This window comes from Corvus hawaiiensis, chromosome 14, assembly GCF_020740725.1.
Source record: "Corvus hawaiiensis isolate bCorHaw1 chromosome 14, bCorHaw1.pri.cur, whole genome shotgun sequence".
Lineage (NCBI taxonomy): Eukaryota > Metazoa > Chordata > Aves > Passeriformes > Corvidae > Corvus > Corvus hawaiiensis.
This window is the reverse complement of record NC_063226.1, coordinates 12,001,956-12,024,958: the sequence shown is the minus strand read 5'-3', so window position 1 is coordinate 12,024,958 and position 23,003 is coordinate 12,001,956. Positions and strand designations below refer to the sequence as shown.

Genomic DNA, 23,003 nt, shown 5'->3' with positions numbered 1-23,003 from the left:
ACAGCTTCTGGGTCAGGCTGGAGTGGGTGTGGAGGAGCAGTGGGGAGCTGCTGTGCTTTTCCCTGTGGAGAGCTGTCCATGTGGAGGAAGGGGGATCTTTGTAGCAGCGTGTGTCAGTTGGTATGGCTGCATCAGTGTAGCTATTGGGGTGAAAGGTTCTCTTTATCTGCTCCGCATATATACACAGACCCTACAGAAGGGCCTCTGGGCACCTGGGGCGTGCATCTTTGGGACAGAAAGCTGCCCAGCAGGGTCTGGTGTGCTCCTCTTTCTGGAGAACTTGGACAAGGAGGTTGTTTTTTGGCTTGGCCAAGTCTTCCCTCATGGCCTTTCTGCAGGTGTTTTATCTCGCTGTGCATAGGCTGCCAGGGAGCCCCTGAACAATTGGGGATTCCCAAGGTGGTTTGCTTTAGGGAGTACACTCAGCAAAGATAAAAGCTCCTCCTTGCCCTTGGGACATGTTCCTGCCCTTCTCTGAAACACCCAGAGAAGTGCTGGGAGCCTCTGAGGTGAGAATATCCTTACCTGCTCCCAGGTCCTGTTGGAGAGCCCCAGGCTGTGGGAATGGGATTCACAGTGGCCCCAGCAGCCCACAGGGAGTGTGGCAGGGGTCCCTATAGTCCATTATCCTACCAGCCATTCTTGCAGGTGCTGTGTTGTATCTACATAATATATGAAATATGATCAAAAGGATTGTTCCACAAAGTGACACAAAGATGGCAAAGCACATGCAGACCACACACACCCCTAAAGATGTTGCTGAGTGTAGTGTTGCAGCCAGCTTTCCTCCTGGCTGGTGGAATCACTCTTTTATGTTTATGCTCATTTTGGAGATTTATAAATATAGAAAAGAAAAAAAAACCCTCATCATCAGGCAGCTGTAGATGAGTTTTACTAATCCCCAAATTCATTATTCAAGTGTCTAAAAATACCTGGTCCTTGCTGAAAGTAGAGGATGATACTACAGGAGAGGGAGAAGTGGCTGTTACTGGTGATATCTCATTTGTATGGAAAACTGTGGATGCCTTATGATTACAGTCAAATTTCCCCCCTCAAAACAAGCAGCATGCAGTGGGGTTATTTAGCTTGATGTAAGTAGGCAGATCAGAGAGTATATAAATGTCTAATGTGAATATTTTTCATTAGCTCAATTGCCCCAGGCCAGAGGGGCTGGGAGACTCCAATGTATCTAAATGAGCTTTGCAGAGTTGCAGTTCTTAAGGCTCTCTTCATCTACGTCAGAGCAATGATAAGTGACACTGGATTCAGATGCCCTAGTAACGCTTGATAAAGCATGTTAGTGAAGGTGAAAAGTGACAGCCAAACCCAAAAATATTCTCAAGTCAGAAGAAAGGAAATTCACCATGGTGTTTTTGGTGGTGGGAGGAGAAATTTGTGGTGCTGTGACTCTCCCCAGATGGAATCAGCAAATTCTGTTGTGTGTGTGTGTTTTTAGGGTCGTTCAATAGAAGAAAAAGAAATTCCCTCTACGTAACTGTGACTCTCCTCATTGTGTCAGTATTAATTCTAACGGTGGGCCTAGCTGCTACAACAAGAACCCAAAATGTGACTGTTGGAGGTTATTACCCAGGGGTTATTGTAAGTATAGAACTCCTAGGTAGGTCTAGAAAACGTATTGCGTGCAAAGTCCCTTGTAATGCTGAAAATGTTATAAAGGGTGATCTTGTCCTGAATATTTTGCTCAGCTACTTCATTACCATTTGATTTATTTGTTTTATTATTTTGCACCTGCTGCACATTCCCATGCAGAAATCCCATCCAAATGGCAGCTTCCTCTGAGCTTAGGTAATGATATGCTTTTGAGCTAGTGGTAAGACAGATAAATAGATTTTATGTCAGTCGAAGCAACTTTATAATTTCTTTGTTTATATAGATCACACTAAGCCCAGGCAGAAGTAAGGCAAAGAAGGACCATACTGCCAAAAGCAGTTGAGAGACCAGGTCTTGAAATACTGGTAACATGAACTTGTGGTCATAAAGTTCACTTGCAGAGTGTTTAGCAAATTGGAGTCCCTGGATGAGGAGCTGTGGCAGCTTGCCAGGGGAGCATGTATATCAAAGCCACGAGCACATCCATTTCTTCTTTTTTTATCAGCAGCTGAAAATGGGAAAGAACAACCTTGTGGCTTCAAATGGTTTAATTTAGAGAAGACCACTGGTGTCCAGCCTCCCTGCCATTAGATGTATACTCTCCTATAGAAGCATGAGGGGCAAGTGCATCACGACCCTCCCAGCATGAGCAGAGGTCTAACACAAGCTGGAAAGCAAGTCCTGTTCTGTTCCTGTGCATGTCTAAGACATGCTGAAAAAGAAGCACTGAACTGCAATCAAATTGGGTGTCTCAGTAGAGTAAATGCAGCCAGTAGCCCCAGCTAGAGGCTCCTGGTGTAACAGCTGTAGAATGCTGCACATTTGGTTTGGAGCCTTGAATTTGGAGGCTTGAAACCATTCCAGATAACCAGGTGGAAACTTGTTCTTGCCTTATTGCTGTTTGATTTATTTGCCATGTGTTGCTGATCTCAGGGAGCTTTATACTTTTCTGTGCCCAAGTTCTTCTATGGCTGAAGAAAGCCCCTTTACAGCCATTAGAGTGTGGAACATTGTTGGGACTCTTTGGTTTAGGTTTTCTGGCTTGTCCTAGTATCTCCTGCATTTAGGCCTGATCTTTTTTAAAGAGAAGTATAGAAGGAAGGTGTTGAGAAAGGTGACAGGCTGGCTTCGGACTCTCCACACTTACCCTGCACTGTGCCAGCCTGAATTGAACCTCGTGCTTCAGAGCAGGTCCTGCAGACTGATGCAAATGGGCAGAGTCTGCTGTTCACATCCTCTTGACATCTCCCAAGCTATTTATGGTCCGGGAACGTCAGCATCACTTATGCTTTTTTAAGACTTAGTCTACTCAAGGAATTAATGAATTCCTGGACTTGGGAAGGGCATTAAGCTACTTTATTCAGAGGCACCCAGGCGATTTGTGTTTGTCACCAAATTCCCCATCTAGGTTAATTAATCTGCTCTGTAGAAATGTGTGATGACCTCACTTGTCTCGCAGCACAGGAAAACATTTCAGTGTGCTGCTGGATGCTTCAGAAGGTGCTTAAAATAGCTGATGTTTCATAACAAGCTGGGATTTCTCCCTTTACTGGGGAAAAAGGGCTGGCTGCAGTGAATGAGTATTTGGTGATTGTTCTCAAGCAGATAGAGCCAGAAGTCTCTTTGTATGCTGGGTGACTTCTCTGTGTGTGGACCAGTTTCATGGCTGGAATCATCTTATGGAACATAGAATCATAAAATTAGAGGATATTCCTAGTTGGAACACATTCATCAGAATCTTCAAGTCCAATTCCAGGACAACCCCAAGAATCACACCATGTGCTTGAGAGCATTGTCCAAATTCTTCTTGAACTCAGACATCAGATGTCTCATCGCTGCCATACCTAAACCACCCTTCTTTCCTCCTTCAGCTTGTGTTTCTTGGGCAAACACCTCTTGTGCGAGGAGGAAGCATGCAAAGATGTATGCTTCAATGCAGGGAATTATTTTCCCAGGCCTCTACTTCCAAGGAAGGACAGAACTGGGCACTGGAGACCTTCCACACATCAGTAGGATTTTGTTTAGTTGGTTTTTTTGAAGGTTTGAGGGTTTTTTTTTTCCCAAGCAGCTCAGTTCCTTATTGATAAAACTGAGAAGCTGAAGCAGAGGGTTCCATGACATCCTGTAGCCAGGCTGCCTTCACCCTTCTCCATGACCACCCACTCGTTTGCAACTACATCAGTGAACACCTTAGCTGTGTCTCCGTGGGAAATGTCCTCACCTGTGGCTGGATGACTGACCTGGGACAGGGAAGCCCAGAGTAAAACAGTGATGTTCAGCAGACAAGAGTAATGGTCAGGTGCAGAAGACAAGTACCCCTGTGGAAGTGAGACTGGGAGATACGTGTATTGTCTCCAAGTTATAACAGCTGCCAGAATCTGTGTAAATGACTGACCTTTCTTAGGCTTTCACTGGCACACCTCTTCTTGCCAAGGACGTTGGCTTGGGCCTTTACTCTGGAAAAGCACATTCACTTTGTGTCCTGTCCTCCTTTCAGACAGACATCCCAGGGGAGCACATCCACCAGCAAATAAATGATGCAACTGAGGAACATTACTAAGATCTCTTTGTCCCATCCATAGAAGAATGAGTAGTTTTTCCATTAGTGCAATGAGAATTCCTGTTAATGAGAATTCACCAATTTGTTTGGTCTTCACCTGCTGGATGTACAGACTTGCTCTAATTTCTTCTTTTTGAATTATCTTAAATTATCTAAAGCATTTCACCTTTTGGTTTGAGGCTGCTCTGAAACACCATGTGGATATTTCCCTTAAAGCTCAAAGGACACAAAACATTTTTCTTGACTATTTGCCTTAGGTATGTGTTGCCACATAGGTTCCTTCTGCTAAATATCACCAGACTGAAAATTACGCCTGGATCCAAATCACTGTTAATCCCTGGACCTTCCAAATTTTTTGCTCGGGCTTGAACTATACATCTCCAGTTACTTTAGGAAGGTGGGGGTGTTGCTTGCTCAAGCTGAGCAAAATAATAAGCCCAGAAGTACTGGCAGGTCAGTGTGGGGCAGTGCCCTGGGTCTCTGCCCTGCCTGTCTGCCACCTCAGTGGTAAGCAGCCCCTGGCTTCATTGCTTTGCTTCCCACCATGGCAGTTTGTCCCTGACATGGGGACAGTGGTCTCCATGAGCTTGGAGTGCAAGCCAGGCAGTGGGGAAGCAGCAGCCTGATCACCTGCTGTTTGAGCCAGATGCCCTCCCTGCCTGCAGCACTGCACCAAGGGTTGCTGGGCTTAAGCAGGGCAAGGGAAGATTGAAGCCCAAGTTTACATCATATTTGCATCTGCTAATCTCTACACATGCCTCTGCCTGTTAGTACTGGATTCATTAAACCTTTGTTTTCTCTTCCTGGATCTTAAAGTATCGATTCCAGGTTAGTTGACTCATTTTTGAGTCACTACAGCTTGTCTCATGCCTTGTTCTTCTTCCTGGGCAGTTGGCCAGTTATTGGGCATTCTCACACGGATCTTCACTGGCCCCTGGCCTGTTGCCTGGATTTGCGCCTCCTTAATATGACAGATCCAACTGTAGGACTTTTCCAGCATTTCTCATTTTGCCAACCCATGGAAGTGGGGTTGGATATGCTCTACACCAACCAAAGACCTTTCTCAGTGTGACACAATACTGTTTTTGCATCTCCCCTCTTAGTCCATGGTTCCTGCTTGAAGTCCCTGTTTCTGTCCTGGCTGAAGTGTGCTCTGTCTTAGAAACTTTTTCATAGTGTAGCTTAAGGTTGTGGAGGAAGGAGGTGGGAAATTGCTCTCCTGGATGACTTCACTGAGCTGAAATGAGTGTTGTCAGTTATAGCAGCAAGAAAAGATGATTTTGCTGTGGTAGCTTATTCTGTTGGCCAGGCCAGTGTGAACTCTTCTGGTAGAACACCCTGGTTGATGCATCCTCACCCCTGGAGATGAGGGAGGAGTAAGAGAAGACAGAAAACGGCTAAATCTTCCAAAGTATAAATCTCCCTTATTTCATACTTCACATTGAGAAACTCTCTGAGTTGAAAACTGAGGTGGTTGCTCACATTCTCAGTGAGATCACAGAAACCTGGTCCTGGAGGTTTTAGTGCTGTAGTCCTGCTAGGTTTGCATCTGGAGGCTCCTGAGTGTTTGTAGGGTTGTTCCAAGACAGCAATGCATATCCTCATCCACCAGCCATTTTTCAACATCACTGGGTGGGATGGAATTCAGAACTCATCCTTTTGGTTTCTACCCACGCTTTTAGTGTCATATGTGGGATACACCTGATAGTTCCTGCTAGCGAGAGACTCCACTGATTTCTTGCTGAAGAAAGAGTTGCTCACACATCAGCAGAATATTCTTTTGCTGCTTCTGGATTTAATTGTGTTCTATCTGTTTGTAAAATATGTTGGGTATCATCCTGATCTAAATGCTAACAATACATTGTTTTTCAGCTTGGTTTTGGGTCGTTCCTTGGAATAATCGGATCAAACTTGATAGAAAACAAAAGGCAAATGGTAAGTTCTTCATAAAAACTTCTCTAAAAAAACGACAGTAACTCAAATATTGTGTATAAAGAGTATTATTTTAGGTTTTCCTAACTCTTCCAGGGTAGTGTTGCATACCTCTTGAGAACTGGAGATGGTTTCTGGCAGCCTAGGAGCAGCACCCAGTGGGCACTCTGCCTCCTGCCTCCAGTCGGCTCACTCAGGAGAGCAGCTGCAATCCCCCTCACCGGTGGTTGCCCCAAGCTCTGGCAGCGAGATCCCTCCAGCCTTGCTCGTGAGAGGTTGCAGAGGGCTGAGGGAGGTCATGCTGTCCCTGCAGCCTGTCCCGCTGGGCTGCTGCCTGCTTTGGCAGGGATGGAGGGGCTCAGGGATCAGATTAGCCATGTGCACTCGTGACCAAGGCTAAGGCAGGTTCTGCAAAGGCAAATGGGAGAAATTCTTGCCTGTCCAAATCCACAGTCTGCCTTTGTGCTGCCTTTGCTTTGCAAATAGCATGCTCCCTGCAGAGCAGGAGGAGAAGGTGAGGCAGATGCTGCAAGAGATGACATTTGCCTTTCCCACAGTCAGACAGGGTGCAGGGGAGGTGAGTTTCCCAGTGGATATTTTTTGTAGTTTTCACCCTGGCTCTGCAAAAGCAACATATCCTGTTCTTTCTGTCCTAGCAGAGTTTCAGCCTCTTGCTCATCATATATTAGCAGCATGTCAGTGTCTGGTTGAGCGATGACCATATTGTGCCAGTCCTGGACTCTTCACAGGAGTGCCCACAAGTGACAATGTGGCTCTGACTTGTTTGATTATTCTGAAGAGCTCTGGGTAGCCTGTGCTAATTCTTTTCATCTCTCCATCATTTTGTGTCCTAAAAAACAGCCATGACCCAGCTTTGCAGGGATTGCATCACTGTTGCCTGGGCTGGCAGCGAGCGTGTCTCCACTCTGACCGCAGAGAGGACATGCAGTAGCTGTCACTTATTGTCCCTGTGCTTTAGTCACCTGTCCTCCTTACCCAGGAGCGCTTTACAGTGGCAGCTTTGTCCATCGCATGTTTCTGTAATACTGCTGGCCGTGGAGGATTTATTTTTTTCATCTTCTCTGAACTTCCCCTGTATCCTAGTTTGCTAAAAGGCAGCTTTGGTGTGGCTTGTTGTGTGGCTGAGGGCAGAAAAAGCCAAGAGCAACTTGTGCAGCTGTGTTCTTGTGCATTTTTCTGTCTGTAACGTGACTGGGGAGTGTGAAGAGTAGAACGAGCCGGTGTGGCTGATGGGGAGAGCTAACCTGAAGGAGCACTTCTCACTTCCCCTCTCAGAGAGGAGCAGACCTCTCTGGTTTTTCCAACCCAAGTGTATTGACTTCCACGCTGTGCCTCTACAAGGGAAGGGAGAGCTTTTGTGCCCACAGGGAGAGCCAGCTGCCCAGCAGTGCTGCCCAGCCGTGCTCCCCAGCAATGCTGCCCACACTGCAGGCAGCTCTGGCACACACGCTGCTGCCCACTCAGCAGCTTCCAGGTGAGGAGTCAGCAGTTTACATGCCTTTATGACAGTCATTTATGCCATGGAAAAGTAAGAACCAGCAGCTTCACAGCCCATGTGGGGCTGTACATCACCTAAAGGGAACTTCAGCCCAGGACACTCCTGCGCTATCCAAACCCAGTTTGTCTTTTGTTGTCCGAATGCTACTCAGTGTGAATGACTTCATCTGGAGTTACGTGAGTGAAGGTCAATCAATAATATCACACAGCTCTAGAGAGGGACTTCTGCTTGCTACAGTAACAGTATTATCAACGCCAAATCAAAAATCTTGTTGGCAAGTTGAAAACTGGGATTTTTAAAATTAATTTGTATGTTTCTATTTGGTGTTTGATTTTTTTTTCTCTATCATAAATTCTCAGTGTTTGGTTTCCAGGCTTTTCTTTCTACATCTGAGAGGGAGAAAACTATGTAAATAAAGTGAGCAAACCCATTTCTAGCATCAGATACTTATTTCTTGGTAGAGCTGTTAGGAAAGTATCATTAACCTTGTGTTTATTTTAAACCACCATATTAGCAGCTCCTATCTGCAAGCAGAGATGACCGACAAATTCCCTAATTGTATATATTTAGTGTTTGGCTTACTTCCCATCTCTAAGGCTCATGCTATTTAGGGAGAATATCCTCTTTCAGGTTGTATGAAACAAAGGACAGTACTGAGAAAAACTAAACTTGCTACAAAATTACCTAACCCATAAATCCCGTTTCTTTCACCAAGACTGGGCTTTTCTCCCCTTGTGTGGTTTCACTGGTTTGGTAGTGAGACAGTGTGACTTTGTAGTGGATAGTGTGAGTTGGGACCCAGACATGGAAAGGGTGGGGCTGAGTGGGGAAGAAATGCAGGAGTTTACAGCTGACAGAAACAGGGTCAGTGTAGGATCTGGTCCAGGAAAACTTGTAACCTGCTGCCATCTGCAAGTACTTTGTGGCGCAGCATCTAATATTCCAGTAACAGCTTGTTGTGATCATAACATGTTCATGTGGTCACTGGGATCATTTCACAGCCTGCTGTCTTTGCTGCTGCAGGTTTAATGTCTATGCCTTGAATACTTGCCTCATCTAGAAATCCATTTTATTTTCTCTCATTTTTAAGTAAGCAATTGTACAGGGGCCATTTCCACTGTCCCAGGTGAGCCCTCTGGCATCTCCAGTCATTGTTCAAGCTGATCTGGTCTGTACATGGAGGTTACTGGAACAAAGTCTGTTTTCGCTTAGAGAGATGTAGATAACACCAGTGTGATTAACCTAAAAATCCTCAGGTACTTTAAAAACACACATAGGATCCTTCTGGATTGTATTTGTCAAGGGGTTTGGCTTGTATTTCTGAAAACTGGAGCCTTGTGCAGTGGCAGGAACCAAGGTTTTCAAGCAAACTTAGTACCTGGATCTTTAAAACAAACATCCCCATGTCAGGAGAACTGAGACACCTGTCAGTGCTGGCTGGGCTAACTGTTCATTTTGTATTTGTGCTGTAGTGATTTTTACTACTGCTCACAGCTCCCCCATGACCAGAGTCACCTTTGTACTTGTGGAGAAACAGTTTTTAACAGCTGCCAGCAACTGACACTTGAAGGTTGTGATCACCAGAGTTGGAAAACCACCAGGGAGCTTCCAGTTCTTTACACTGAAACACTGTAAACATACTGAAATAATGTATGTCAGTATATTTGAAGTAATATCGAAAGCTGTTCCCCAAGCTGCCTTTTGTCAATGTGTCTGAATGCTGCACTTGCCCTCCCTCTGCAGCCGTGCTGATATCTCCAGTGTGCTTTGGCCAAGGAGATTGGGATCAGTGTTGGGAGCTCTGTGTGTGAGGAGCTGGTCAGGAGCCCACTGGCAGCAGCTGAGCTGAGTTCAGGTGTGAGAGGGGCTGTGTCAGCACTGGCTCTTTGGCAGAGGTGGTGTTTGAAGTGGCATAGTGGGAATAGACACTGTTTCTCATACCTGGATCAGAGGTTATTTCTGGTTTACCTGCTGAATGCTTTCACCCTAATTTTAAGAGTGGGCAGGATGGGGCCAGTAGAAGAGGATCACACCTGTCTGACTGCCCTTCTCAAGCTGCAGGTGGAGGGAAATCTCTCTCCTTGCAGCTCCCCCAAGCCAGTGGGAGGCTGGATGGACTGTGCTTGCCACAGCCTGGCACCGAGGAGCCCATCCAGGCTGCCGTGAGGGTGTACAGCATCGATGGCATCGGCTGGTCAGCTGCCTTCTGGTCTCATGGCTTTGTGCTTGTGCGTACATCCAAGTGTTGTTCCCTGAAGACGCAGTCCCAGCAGAGAGGTTCACATATTGCAGTCTCCTGCATCCTCACAGCTCAGTAAGTGTCCACAGGAGCAGCTCCCCACAGCACTCTGGGGTGAGGAGAGAAGAAATTCTCTCCTTTCTCTCCAGGGGAGAGTTACAGACAGCAGCAGCCAGAAGAGGAGGTGTATTCTCAGCCCAAGTTTAGCCTATTGGAGTCATGGAAAAACCTGCATTACTGTATCAAGTCCCCAGAGAACCAGTCTGGCACAATGCTCCTACTCCTGCCACTCTGCCAGAGCGGACACACAGCCCCACTGCCTTCAGCGAGACCAGTCTGTGCAGCCTGGGCAAACATTCGGGTCATTGATCGCTTGAGGGCTTTTTGACTGTGGTTTATGTATCCTTGTGGAGAGGGCACTAATCACTTGGTTGTGGAGAGGCAGATGATATTTTGCTTTGTTTTCCTTTCTCAGCTGGTTGCATCGATCGTCTTCATCAGCTTTGGTGTCATCGCTGCATTCTGCTGTGCCATAGTAGACGGTGTCTTTGCTGCCAGACACATAGTAAGTGCTTCCAGGAAAACAAAGGTCCTGCAATGCTTTTGCTCTAAGAAAACCAGTGATGGTGTCTGCAGTCCTGTATCAGGCCGCATCAAACCCTGTAAATATATATCATGTGCTGAATGCTGCTTTTAATCATAAGCTTTAGAAAAATGTTATCATTTTTTAAAAAAATATTTTTAAATTAGTGAAAAGCACTAAGATCTTAAAGCTTTGCTTTGGGTTTTTTTTTTTGGCTCTATGTGTTTACTGAGTATCAGAACACTTAAGATGTAATGTGAATTACAACTATTGCCAAGGGACAAAATATGAGCAGTAATGTCTATTTTGTTTTAAATGTAGGCAGAGGTAGTTCTTAATGCAGAGTGAATCACTGGATGCTGTAGTAGAATGAAGCAATTTGATACAAAGCTCACTGCAGCATTACAGTAAAAACAGGAAACATTTGCAGTAGGTTCTGTTTCTATTTGGTGACTTAAAAAAATTATGAGCTACTGCTGTCATGACCAATCACTAGTACAGTGGGATGTGCAGAAGCTTTAGTTATTAGTAGAGAAGTAAAAAGACACAATTCCATTTCAGCTTTTTGATTGAAATTTCTAACTGAAAACAGATTTTCTGTCCTCCAACTCTGCAGTTTGATGACTTTTTTTGAAATTTTTGGCAAAAATGGATTAAAAAGATAGATTTAGAGTTCATTTTTATCAGAACAGAAAGGAATTTCAGAAGGTCAGAATTACCCATGAAATGGAAACTCCCTGTGTCAGCTGGCTAGTTATGCTCCTTGTGAAGCTGGCTCTTCTTTCCTGCCCCTGAGTATTCCAGAGGCGGAAAGGTGGCTGGATGACAGGATTTGCTGACAGAGCAAAGATCAGCTCTGCTCAGTTGTGTGATGGGTGTCCGTCCATCTGTCTGGACAAAACCAGCAAGTCTGGGCCATCTCTGACCCCTTTTGCAAGGGTGTGACCTCATGGGTTGGGTTGTGGCATGAGCTGGCAACTCCTCCCGGCTGGCTCCTGGGGTGCCTGCGTGTCTGAGGCAACCAGAGCTGAGCAGTTGTGATGACAAAGGCTTTGGTTTCTGCTTCTTGGTGAACAGATGGGCTTTTGGCCTCTCTTTACCACCTGACTGTCCAAAAATGTCATCAGCTTGCTGGAGATGTGCTTCTGCCACACCAGCACATAGCATTCTTCCTGGTGCGAGCTGCTGCCACTGCTGTGCCACCCCGAGCTTTGGATCAGACACCTGGAGAGCCAGTCTGGCTGCTCCTGGGAAGGGCTCACGGATGTGGATACACCTCTGGCATTGCTTTCCCTGAGGTTTTGCCTTGGAGATCAAGCTGCCCCAAAGGGAGGCATTAATGCATATTTGCAGGCTGGAACGTTGATGATCCTCCAGAGCTTTCCCACAAGACACAGAAGAGCACAGCAAAGACAAATTTGCCAACAATTAACGAAAAATTGCTATGATTCAGCAAGAAGAGCCCTCAGAAACAGGTCAGGCAGATCTGGGATGTGTCTCGCAGGATGAGGAATAAATCCTTCAGTTCAGGATGGCCACCATCATCCAAAGAGCCCAGCTTAAGAGACTGCACCTCCCATGCTGGCTGTAACAATTTCATGCCTCCAAGAACCAGGGTTAAACATCACCCAGGGCTCAGGGGGCTGGGGTGGGGGCTGCAGAGCCGTTGCTGTCTTGAGGTGCTGGTGTGAGATAAGGGTCTCTCTAAAGCCTGGTCCGTTTCCCCAGACCCTTTGGGTGATTTTGGCTTTGCTGCAGGGCTAAGCCTGGTGCTTTTTCTCTGGCAGGATCTGAGGCCGCTGTACGCAGGGCGATGTCAGTACTACTCCAAGAGTACGACCCCACCCGAGGTGAGAGCAGGTTCTGCTGTGTCCTGTGAAGGGACCAGCTTCTTGGTGCAGGTGGAGGAACCTGCTGCCAGGTGGCTGCTCCAGTATCCCAGAGGTCTGCAAAGTGAAGAGGGGGTGGGAGGCTGGGTCTGGGGTGGGAACAGGATGCTGAGTGGAACAGGACTTGGGAGGTGAGTTCCTCCACGTACTGCCTCATTAGTGAAGGAACAGATGGAGAGAAGGGGACCTAGGACAGGAAAATTCACCAGTTTCTCTATACCTTCAGCTGTGCATTCATTATAGGAGCAGGGTGGTGGGTTAAGATTTCAGAAAGTGGTAATTTCTGTGTACATGAGCAACAAGTACCAGCCTCTGCACCTCTCTTATTGTCTTCTCCAAAGAGAAGCCTCTTGGGGATGGATGATCCTACCACATACTGGTAGTGTGTATGGACATCTTTGTCTGCCTTTGCTGAGCACTGATTGGCTCTCAGAGCTTTCCTCACAAGTCCCTAGGTAATTTTGAATAACCACTATATACCAAATTAGAATGCCTGCTTGAGGGTGCAAGGTACTGCACAGGAGCATGGATGTGGTCCACTCTCTTTGCAGGCCAAAGACTTTCCATATGTGTTACCACCCACAGGCAGACAATTAACCACTTTGGTCAGTTCTGCACCACTGTGGGAATCTTGACTCAGTTTGAATCATGCTATTGACAACTCTCTGCTCTCTCTTGCTATGGAATGAGGTGCATTAGTTCAACAATGCCCTGGCTGTTTGTGAGAGTTGCAAAACCTCCTTCCTCTGCAGGCATGTGCTTGTCTGTGAGTTCCCCACAGTGAAAGGAAACACTGGTCTGTTCTAGACTAGTCCATCTCTGTTCCAGTAATGGAGGACTTTGTAGGAGCAAGATAAGGAAAGAAAAATCTGCCTGAGGCTAATGTGGAGATCACTGAGAAATCTACATGTAGAGCAGGCCAAACAGCAGCAGAAACTGTGTTTGGGGATTGTGTCTGTGAAAAACGAGGTTCACTCTCCTGTGAGAATTTAAAGGGTTTAATATAAAGACAATAAGAGACACATAAAATAAAACAAAGGGGTAACGGCCGGGTGCCGTGGCGCTCTGCCAAGAGCACACCTGATGCTCGAGGTGAGTCCTTTTTGTACCATTTTTACTGTCTGTTCTCTATTCCTATTAAAACTTTTCCCGGAGCTGTTCTGCATGGCCACTCCTTGGTTCCTCCTTTTTAGAGCGTGCGTAGTCTTCGGCCTTGTGGTTTTACTTCTTTTGATTCTTGGGGTTGGGCCCGCTAGGTAAGAGTCGATGGTGGGGTGGATCTCTTAATTCTCCAGACAGTCAGGGCTGATTGCAGCTTTGGGCCTCTTTGCCTCCTGGGCAGAGCGGTGATAGCGGCTCTCGGACCCTCCTGGCCGCCCGTTCTCCGGGCAGAGCAGCCTTTGGGCCCTTTTGTTCCCCGGACAAAGTGTTGATTAGCAGCTCCTTGGGCCTCATCCTCTGCTCGCTTGGAGGTTATCTTACTTGCTCACACTTGCTAACGTTCTTGCTAAAAAGAGAGAAAACTACATCCACACAGCAAAAAGCATTTCTAACATTATATAATATCTACCTTTATACTTTGCAAGAAGCCAGTATTATAATATATGTTTATAACAGTGTCATTCTGTGCTTTATGTAATTTTTTTCTGTATTCACACAGGCGGTCTGTCACCCACAGCGCCGTGCCCCCTGCACACCGAAAATAAAAACCAATACCTGCTTCTGCTGTGACCTGTACAACTGTGGGAAGTAAGCCAAAAATGCCACTCCTGGCCATGGGAAGGGCGAGCAGTGGTCATGCTCGTGTGCAATAGCTTGCAGCTTGTTTGCAGGATAGTATTGGTTAATGACAGTTGTTGTGGGAAGGCACCTTAAGCTGTGTTTGTTAGCAACAAGGAGTCCCAGACAAAAGCTAACCAAGTAAAGGTGGGTGTGAAATGCAGCAAGGCTATTCCAGCTATGGGTGAGCATGCTCTGGGCCAGCCCAGCTGGAAAAATGAAGAGCACAGGAGTTTCCATTACTTTCATGCTTGGTGTCCTCCTCAGGTTTTCCACCTATTGAGTGTTGCTTGTCTTAACACCTTTCTTCTCTGTTGCCACTGGTTGTTTTTTTTTTTTCTTTTAGAATATTGAAGATGCAAAAAACTGGGACACTGTTCTTCCTCACCTTACCACCATTCCATTCCCCACCCTGCTGACAGGGAGGAGAGTTCACAGGCTGGTGCCGTCTGTGTGTTCATAAACCAGTGTCCTCTCTGCCCAGTGAATGTCTTTCATGGTCACACAGGCTTGGAAGGTGAACCAGCACTGTGCAGTGAGTCAGGTGGTTACTAACCGAGAACCACTGCAGAGTGATCACACCACTGAGATCTGGCTACTGTGCCTAAGCCAGCTTAATTTACAGCATGCACTGCTTATACTTTGTGGAGTGTCCAATGTGTGTCAGCAAGCAATTAATAAATTGATTTTTTTACTGCTGGCTCTTGCCTAGGGCTGTTTCAGGCTTAGCGTTTCTCACAGTACTTAGTTGGGCTGGCCCCCACTTAAATCACTGACTGTGGCTGAGGAAAGCTGCTGTTGGGAGAGGGTGGGTGTTTCCCTGTGCTGGAAAGTGTGATCCCTGGTCTCTGTAGGACTTTGTGTGTGTGACAGAGGGGTGAAGCTCATGGTTTCCTTGAGCAGTTCACAGAACATAGTCCCTTTTTACTAGCTGAAGAGAGCAGGACACAGAGAACTGATTGGAATACAAAAGCTTGAAACTTTTCTGTACTAATTTTTCTTCTGCTTTTGTTGGTTTTTTGGGTTTTTTTTCCCCAGTCCTGGTTCTGGGACCTGCCCCTGACCCGTTTTCTCCTCTCTGATAAAAGATATCAGTTGTTGCTATTTTAATCTTGCTTAGTACCACGAAAACATCCTGCACTGAGGAGGTGCTGGTTCTTTTGGTATCTCAGTAAAAGAGGCATGGACACTCAAGACCGGTTACTGCACACGTAAAGGATGGAAATCATGGAAAAAGTGACAGCAATCTTGCGTTCCTCCTGATGCTGGGAACCCTGGCTTTGGCAGCATGGGGCAAGCCCCTTCCCGTTGATAAGGACATTCTGAACTACGTGGGATGTTCTCTATGGTGCACCAAGGGTCACTGAGAGAGCTGTGCTCTCACACATCTCCATAGGAACGAGCACTTACAAACAGCACATACAGGTTTTATTGTTAGAGGGTCACAGTGAGAGCTCAGGTTACACAGAGGTCGTGCCAGCCAACGCACAGGTTTTTGTAACCTGTGGTTATGCTCTGCCTCGATTCTGCTTGAAATCCCCATCTTCTCGTTGCAATGTCTCCTGCAGTAGCCTGCTAAAATGAAATGTGGGAATAAAAGGGTAAAGAAGGTGAAATTGAGTAATGAGCAAAGAAGGGTGACTCTTGTGAAAGGGGGCAGTTTCCTGCAGGCCTTGTGGAGTCTGCTGGGGAGCTGAACCTGGATCTCCTGCTTCTTGACCTTAAATATGAGCTGCTTCTTCCCGCTTTCCTCAAAGCTCTCATGCACTTTGAGCCTAACCCTGTGTATGAGCTAAGTCATTCATAAGCTCTTGGTACTGTTTGTCCCTGATAAATATGTTTTCTGAAGGGGTATTTGCTATAGGCCACTACATCTGGTAAGTTGTGCTGAAGGCCAGCCTGTTCCCCACCCAGCAGTCAGAGAGAAGTCATTCCTGGAGAATTCTGCTGCAAGACTTCAGCCCACATGTTGCAGGAGTTGCTTTTCCTTTTACAAAATAATGACCTAACCAGATTTGACCGAGTTTTCTCTGTCTCTTTTCTGCATGTGGAAAAGGTTCAAAATGTGAGCAGAAAGACGAGGTGCCAGGGTTCCAGGCAGCCCAGGCCGCTGTAGAGCTGTGAGGGGCCGGCAGCTGGAGCAGGGCATGGAGCTGGACCTGCTTTGTGGCCGTACGCTGCGGAGCCAGGCAGGAGCTGTGCTGTCCTGTGCCCATCCCACCCGGCTGCTCTGTGGCTGTGAGGAGCAGCCAGCACTGCCTGGGGGCAGCTGCTGATCCTCCGGCACAGACTGATTTCCCAGAGTAATTCCAAGACCGGTTTGTCCTTGGTAAGCTTCCAGGACCTCTGTGGAGATTTCAGATGAAAGAAATAACTGGCAGGTTCAGACACCAAGTCATTTGTTTCAGAACACAGCAAGCCCTTCGTGCAGGGAGATCTTGGATGCCACAAGCATGGAATCAGGAGGCTTTATCCCCACTCCCTCAGTAGTAAGGTCCAGGTTATCACTGAATTGCAGAATGCATTTTACTGTCCAGCAGTAAAAACTGCTTAGGTTTTATGATATGTAGTGCATTTTTTTTATCATTACTGTTGTTTTTTTCCTAATCTAGCAGAGTAGAGATTTCTGGAGGTTACTATGAATACATTGATGTCAGCAGCTGCCAGGACATTATCCACCTTTACCACTTGCTCTGGTCGGCAACAATTCTGAACATAGTCGGGCTATTCCTAGGGATCATTACAGCAGCAATACTTGGAGGCTTTAAAGACATGGTAAGAGGATATCAATTTCTCTATGCATTAAAGAAAACAAATCAGGTAAATTGCCTTTAAAAATAATCATGAGAACTATTGGTATTTCAATGCAAATGATCTATGCATTACTTCAGTCAGGGTGGAAAGAAGGGCAAGAAATAACGAGAATGAAAAAGCGGAAGTGATTCGCTTTTCTGATCTTGTTGTCATCAGCTGAGCACAGTTAGAAAAGATTAACAGGATTGGAAGATTGTATTTTCAAAAGGAACCTTCACAGAGGCATTGGCAATGCCAGAATGATTAAAAATAAGCTCTTTCTTGAAAATTGATCTTCCTTTTCATAACGTTCACATTCTACAAGGAAATGTGTGGTGGTTGCTCATTAATTGTTGATTTTATAGTAGCAGTCTGAGCTTTACAGACTGTTTAAGCAGCTGTGTTAGGCTGAAACTCTCCATCTAATTTCTTCATGGTGCAGAACCTGAGAGGATGAACTGGGGATCAAAACCAAACTTCAGATAATGAAGAAAATGCTGTTCTAACAATGTGAGCTTTGAAACACCCCTCACTTAACCAGGCTGCCTGTTACCTTCCATACAGTTTTGTTCTAAATGGCACAAATGAATGGGTAGAACTGAATGTTCAACAGATACATTTGGGCCTTTTTCAGTCTCTTGTGACTCATTTGGAATAATACAAAAAAGAGACACACAGAAAAGAGCATTTGTTGTCCTGGCTATATGTTTTTCTTACAAAGAAATCTTGGGCCCTGCACTAAGGGTATCTTATTTCAGAACTCTGAACTCTTTTCAGACTCACCAATATCTTCACAAATAAAACAGGAGACACATTCCCAACTGTGCATCATAGCCCTTTGAGATTTGATCCACAGCAGAGAGCCTGTAAACCTCTGCAAAAATGTATAGAAATGAACAGCAATTCACAACATGCACCAAATAACAGAGTAATTGGAATTATTGAATAATTTCTTCTACTTGTGAAGATGTAAATCTGTTTTGTGTGAGTACTGGTGTGCACTGGGTTACTGCCAGCTTGTTCTATGGAATCTGAGAGGAAACAATAAGTGGCTGTGGAATGAAATTACCTTGGAACTTAGCTGCTGCCTGAGAGGGAACTGGATTGCCAGTTGCTAATTCAAAAGAGTTGAAGTCTAAAGACACACAGTGCTCCTTTAAATCATTTCTGCTTTCATTCAGCTGTCAGCTTTCCATGACTGCATTTGCAGCCTCATACACTCTTCTTTTTGTTTTGATAGACTCCTTCCCTCCCTACACTGAACTGCACAGTTGAAAATGCACACCCTTCAGTGACCTACTACTCCAGGCCACAAGTGACATCTTACAACTCCTACTACCACAGCACTCCTCACCTGCCTCCATACTCCGCTTATGACTTTCAGGTGGGCAACATTACCGGTTGTTTTCTTGTTTAGCAGCAACATTAAATCCAGCCAGTCTAGAGGACTCTGGGGGCTTGTCTTCCTGTCATTCGCACAGTTTAATTTTCTTGTTCCTGCAGAAAATACCACATTTTTCCTCCTAGGCACTGGTCCTTGGCAGTACTCTTTCTTACTAAGGCAGTATGTTCCTGAAAGCTGTCCTTGAAGTGAAGGCAAGAGGACCTGCTGCCTGCCTGCCTTCCCATCACTTGCTAGTAGAGATCATATTAAAAATAGGCACTGCCTCTGGCACTGCAGTGTTCTGAGGAGAGAGGCAAAGCCAGGTGTTCAGGTCCTAGATTTTATTAGGCCAGCTACTGTGTCTGAGAGAAATAGATGAGCTTTTGGAAACAAGCTATTTGAGCTCTTGAAGACACATGACGCCTGAAAAGCTATTTTTTTGTGGTTATTTTCCACATGCTTCAGCTGGCCTAAGAGGGGTCCCTGCAAATATCACCTCTGCTGTAATGCATTCCTTCCTCTTTGAGCTACAGAGCTCTGCTGTTGGAAATGGTGATTTCATGTGAACCTTGCTGTCAACATCAGCTTTCACTTGTTGAAGCAGATGAGGACATTTCCTCCTCAGCTCTTCTGTCAGGTGAATGTTAGCACAGGGGTGATGTTAATGAACACATTGCACAACCACCAGGACTGGAGACTTTTTTTTATTAACGAGAGTTTAAGAACTTGGACATCAACTAAGGGGTGTGCTCTGTAATAGACACCATGTCCCTCATGTGAGCCATACATTAGAGGTAACATGAATCTAAACTTTCCTGGATCTGCTGCTAGTGCCACTAGACAATACTGTTGTCAGGGCTCCTAAATATAATTGAACACTTATGTCAGAACTTCTAGGGTGTATTTATACAGATTTTTGACTCATTTTTGAGATTAATGAAACCTGGGACAGTCACTGGTGTTGTGTAACTTCCTGCAGTTACAAAAATGCCCACTTCAGTGCATGCCAAACCCAGGTCTGCTGCAAAGTCCTTTTTTCAGCGGTTCTAAGCACTGTCTGACCCAGGGTTTGTCAGTGTGGCAGCCCCAGTACCTGCAGAGAGCTCAGCAGGAGTGACTTCCCTGCTTTTTAACTGGAAGTACTGCTGGGCTCTGCTAACACTTAGAGCTCAGCCGGACGGATCAAAGTCTCTAGGTCTCACTGCTGTGAGCACAGGTGTTGGCTTAGGAGCTGGCACAAAAGCTGGCACAAAAGCTGGGCATAAATTCAAGTAATCTAAATTTAATATAGCCAAGTCCCTCTTTCAAATGAAATTCCAAATCTGAGCCTTGCATATCTTCCAGGGAACTTGGGGCCTGCATGGGAGCATTAGCTGAACCTGTGGCTGTGGAGACTCTCTTGCCTTGAGCCCTACTCTACTCCAAGCAGTGACTGTACCACCCTGACCCCTCTCCCATGCCATCCTACAGCACACGGAGCAAGCCCAGCCTTACCTCTCAAATCCCTTCCAAAGGATGCACTCCCTCTGGTGCAAGAATGCTTCCCACTCATTCCACACATTTTTCACAAGAGAAAAACAACACACCAGAATTCCTAGGGAAGTCTGGGGCCTTGCAAAAACCTGGCTTTCACACACAAGCCTGAAATGGCAGACCCAGTTCTCTGGTTTTTGGAGCAGCCCATTCATTTTTGCTGCTGGCTGGTGTGTGAAACCCAAGATTTGAGAGAAACTCATCAGTTTTCAGTTATCCAGTCTTTGTGAAATGCAGCAGGCACACAGAAGTGATGAGAATTTTTTTTAAATGTCTTCAATTTTGGATCTAAGGAGCCTCATTTTGCAACACTGTTACTTACAGGCTATGCTTGCCTTAAATGCAACAAGTTATCTGAAGTGGTATTTGTATGTACATGATTCGCAGAGGTGAACCTTGAAATGTTAACTTTGAAACATTTGGTAATGAAATGTCATTTTGATAAAGTATTTCCATTAGGAAGTGGTTACATTACAGCCTTTGCTGTCTCCCTGCAGCATTCCAGCGTGTTTCCAGCCTCCACTCCTTCTGGCCTCTCCGATGACCCCCAGTCCCTGTCCCCATCTCCCAGCTATATGTGGGCCTCTAATGCGCCGCCTCGTTATTCACCGCCGTATTTCCCACCTTTTGAAAAGCCACCACCTTACACACCATAAAGAATGTGGGAAAGAAGAAAAAAAAATATTTGCCATTGAAATAATTGTGAACATTTTGTATTTATATTTTACTGTGGGAGGGAGCAGGAGAATACAGAAGATAAGTGCAAATAGAAATATTAGACTGGACTGTCCTTTCTTGCGAGACTTATTTCAGAAGTTTAATGATGGTCTGTGACAAAGGGGACAGACTTCTGATGTTGTAATGAGTCAGTGAGTAGCAGGTGACCTAAATTTCACCCTCATTGCTTCATGTAGTCCTTGATTTTTAATAAAGTGATCCAACACAAATGACAGATTCTGGTCTGCCTTACTCCATCTTGTGCCAAGCTGAAGTAAGGGCAGCCAAGATCAATAGTTGCTAGAGATTATCAATCTGTTTGAGATGAGGGTGCTTGCAGACAGCATGACTTGACACTGGTTTTGTTTGGCCTTTGGGCTCCAGCTGCTGGGATTTTGGGTGGGAGGACACAGGACCTAGCTCACATCACTAGTTGGCCCAACACGCTGGAAAAAATTTGGGGGAAACTATGAGAGTGCCTCAAAATGTAGCCCTATTGAAAAGGATAACATCGTAGGATAGTCTCATGTATGTGTAGCAAAATAATCAGAATATTGCTTTTTTGAGGGGGGGAAAGCTGTTTTTATTTCAGGTTGCTTCTTAAGATAAAAGATGAAATTGAGTAGTCTCTCTCTGAATTCTGTGTAAGTAATGCTGAAGTCAAACAGTTTGGGTGGTTGCACTGCCTAAACTGTCCTTGTATTCCTATAAAGAGCATCAGGAACTGTCTACAAGTCACTGAAACAGTGCAGTGAAAATGTTATTTATTTGTTTGTTTACTTTTTCTTTGGTTAGGAATTTCTTTTTAAGCTTGTACTTTTAACTTTTTTAATGGACTGAATCAGCACCCTGAATAAGCACTGTTTTAGTAGTTGTATTATGGGCTGCACATAAGGAATATCCACTGCTAGTTCTCCAAGATGTAAGTCTCACACGGATGAAATTCAACACCCTGTAATATAGGATGAAACTGAGGAATTTGCAATTACTGTTGTGACTTTCATTTAATCTTCAGCTGATGACTGTGCTGATTGATCTAGATTCCAGCAGATTTTGCATGCATCCTGCACAACAAAAGGTCAGCTTTGATATGTGACACACTGACCTCCAAAGTGTGGTTCTACTCCAAGAAGTGATTTCAGATGACAGTGTTTGGATCTGAGCTGCTCAACCTGAATGTTCTCAACTGCTTATTTCAGGGATAAAAACAACATTGACATTTTTCTCCTTATTTCCTAAAGATACAGTTTCCTTGGCATCAGTTTGTTGACTCTAATCCTTAGTTGCCTACCTTTACTTGCAACTGATGCAGACAAAAAGGTACCTAAAACTTCAGTCTGGCTTTCAGAATCAAAATGGAATACATGCTGGTGCGCTGGGGCAAAGTACAGTTGGATTTTAAACTGTGGCATCTACTTTTAATCTATAAAAAAAAATTAAAATGCTGTCAACATGGAAAACAAACACTGAAGTCTCTGATCTCACTTTTCAAAGTACACCCACACTTTATAATGCTGTTTTTAATCCTATGCATTTGCAAAGCCTTTAGGCTAGACTGTGTGTTAATTTTATCATTTCCACTGTCAAATACTAATCAGTATATTAGTTCATTAAAGGATGACACCTTATCCAGAAGCAAGCATGACTTTTCTCCAGTAAGAAGGGAAAATAAACAGCTGGAGAAAGGAATGCAACTCATGGGATTTAAAGCAGTAGTGTATGTAGAACATATCCTGGTGGCATTTTGTTTTACTATAGAATGTTGAAGTGCAGCTCCTATGAATTTGCATACTGGAAATAAATTTATATACTGGGGCATCCTCCATTTTATATTACATTTTATTGAATTAAATCTTGATAAAGAGATCATGGGCAATTTCAAAACCGACAGTACTTATCTTGACAAAACTCCCCACAAAACTAGAATCAGAAGGGCACGTTAATTTAGCATCAGAAAACATTTTATTGCTGTATCTTTGAAATAAAAGCTAACAGTCCTGTCCCACTTCTGACAAACACTGTACCATTTGTGCCTGTCAACTAAATAGGGCTAGAAGGACTAGGGGACACCACAGGACAGGACTGAACATCCTGAAGAGAACATAACCTAATGGCAGAGAAACAATTAGGAGAAAATTGTGTCATTGGTTTTGAGTTGAAAAATACTAACCTTAGGAAATTACCCGAATTCTCTTTTTTTTCTAAGGAATATTTAAGCAAAAATTACGTTGCTGCTTTAAATTCACTATAAAAGGACAAGTACATTTTCACATTTAAAAAATTACTGGTGGTATTTTCTGTTGAATTACCTTTTTCGTTCTGCTTGAGTAAAACTAAGCATTTAATGTAACTACAACATTCTGCACTGTATTTTTCATTTCTTATGAGAATGTCAAGTTTGTGACTCATATGTACCCTTTTATTACTTTGCCAAAGTTAAATAAAATTGTGTGACTTTTGTAAA

The 23,003-nt window shown here is 44.8% G+C and overlaps 1 protein-coding gene across 2 annotated transcripts in view; it reads left to right on the top strand.

Annotated features, from left to right (window-relative positions):
* The window catches only part of TMEM255A (transmembrane protein 255A), a 25,813-nt gene extending 2,810 nt beyond the window's left edge, over positions 1 to 23,003 (top strand). The window contains exons 2-9 of one of the 2 annotated variants that reach the window (XM_048318533.1): positions 1,457 to 1,599; positions 6,044 to 6,106; positions 10,337 to 10,426; positions 12,232 to 12,294; positions 13,994 to 14,082; positions 16,728 to 16,887; positions 18,146 to 18,289; positions 20,320 to 23,003. In XM_048318533.1, the coding sequence (XP_048174490.1) occupies positions 1,457 to 1,599; positions 6,044 to 6,106; positions 10,337 to 10,426; positions 12,232 to 12,294; positions 13,994 to 14,082; positions 16,728 to 16,887; positions 18,146 to 18,289; positions 20,320 to 20,478 (911 nt within the window). In that variant the 3' untranslated portion in view covers positions 20,479 to 23,003. Of the gene's footprint in view, positions 1 to 1,456; positions 1,600 to 6,043; positions 6,107 to 10,336; positions 10,427 to 12,231; positions 12,295 to 13,993; positions 14,083 to 16,724; positions 16,888 to 18,145; positions 18,290 to 20,319 lie in introns of both variants that reach the window. The other variant, XM_048318532.1, reaches the window with a different exon arrangement.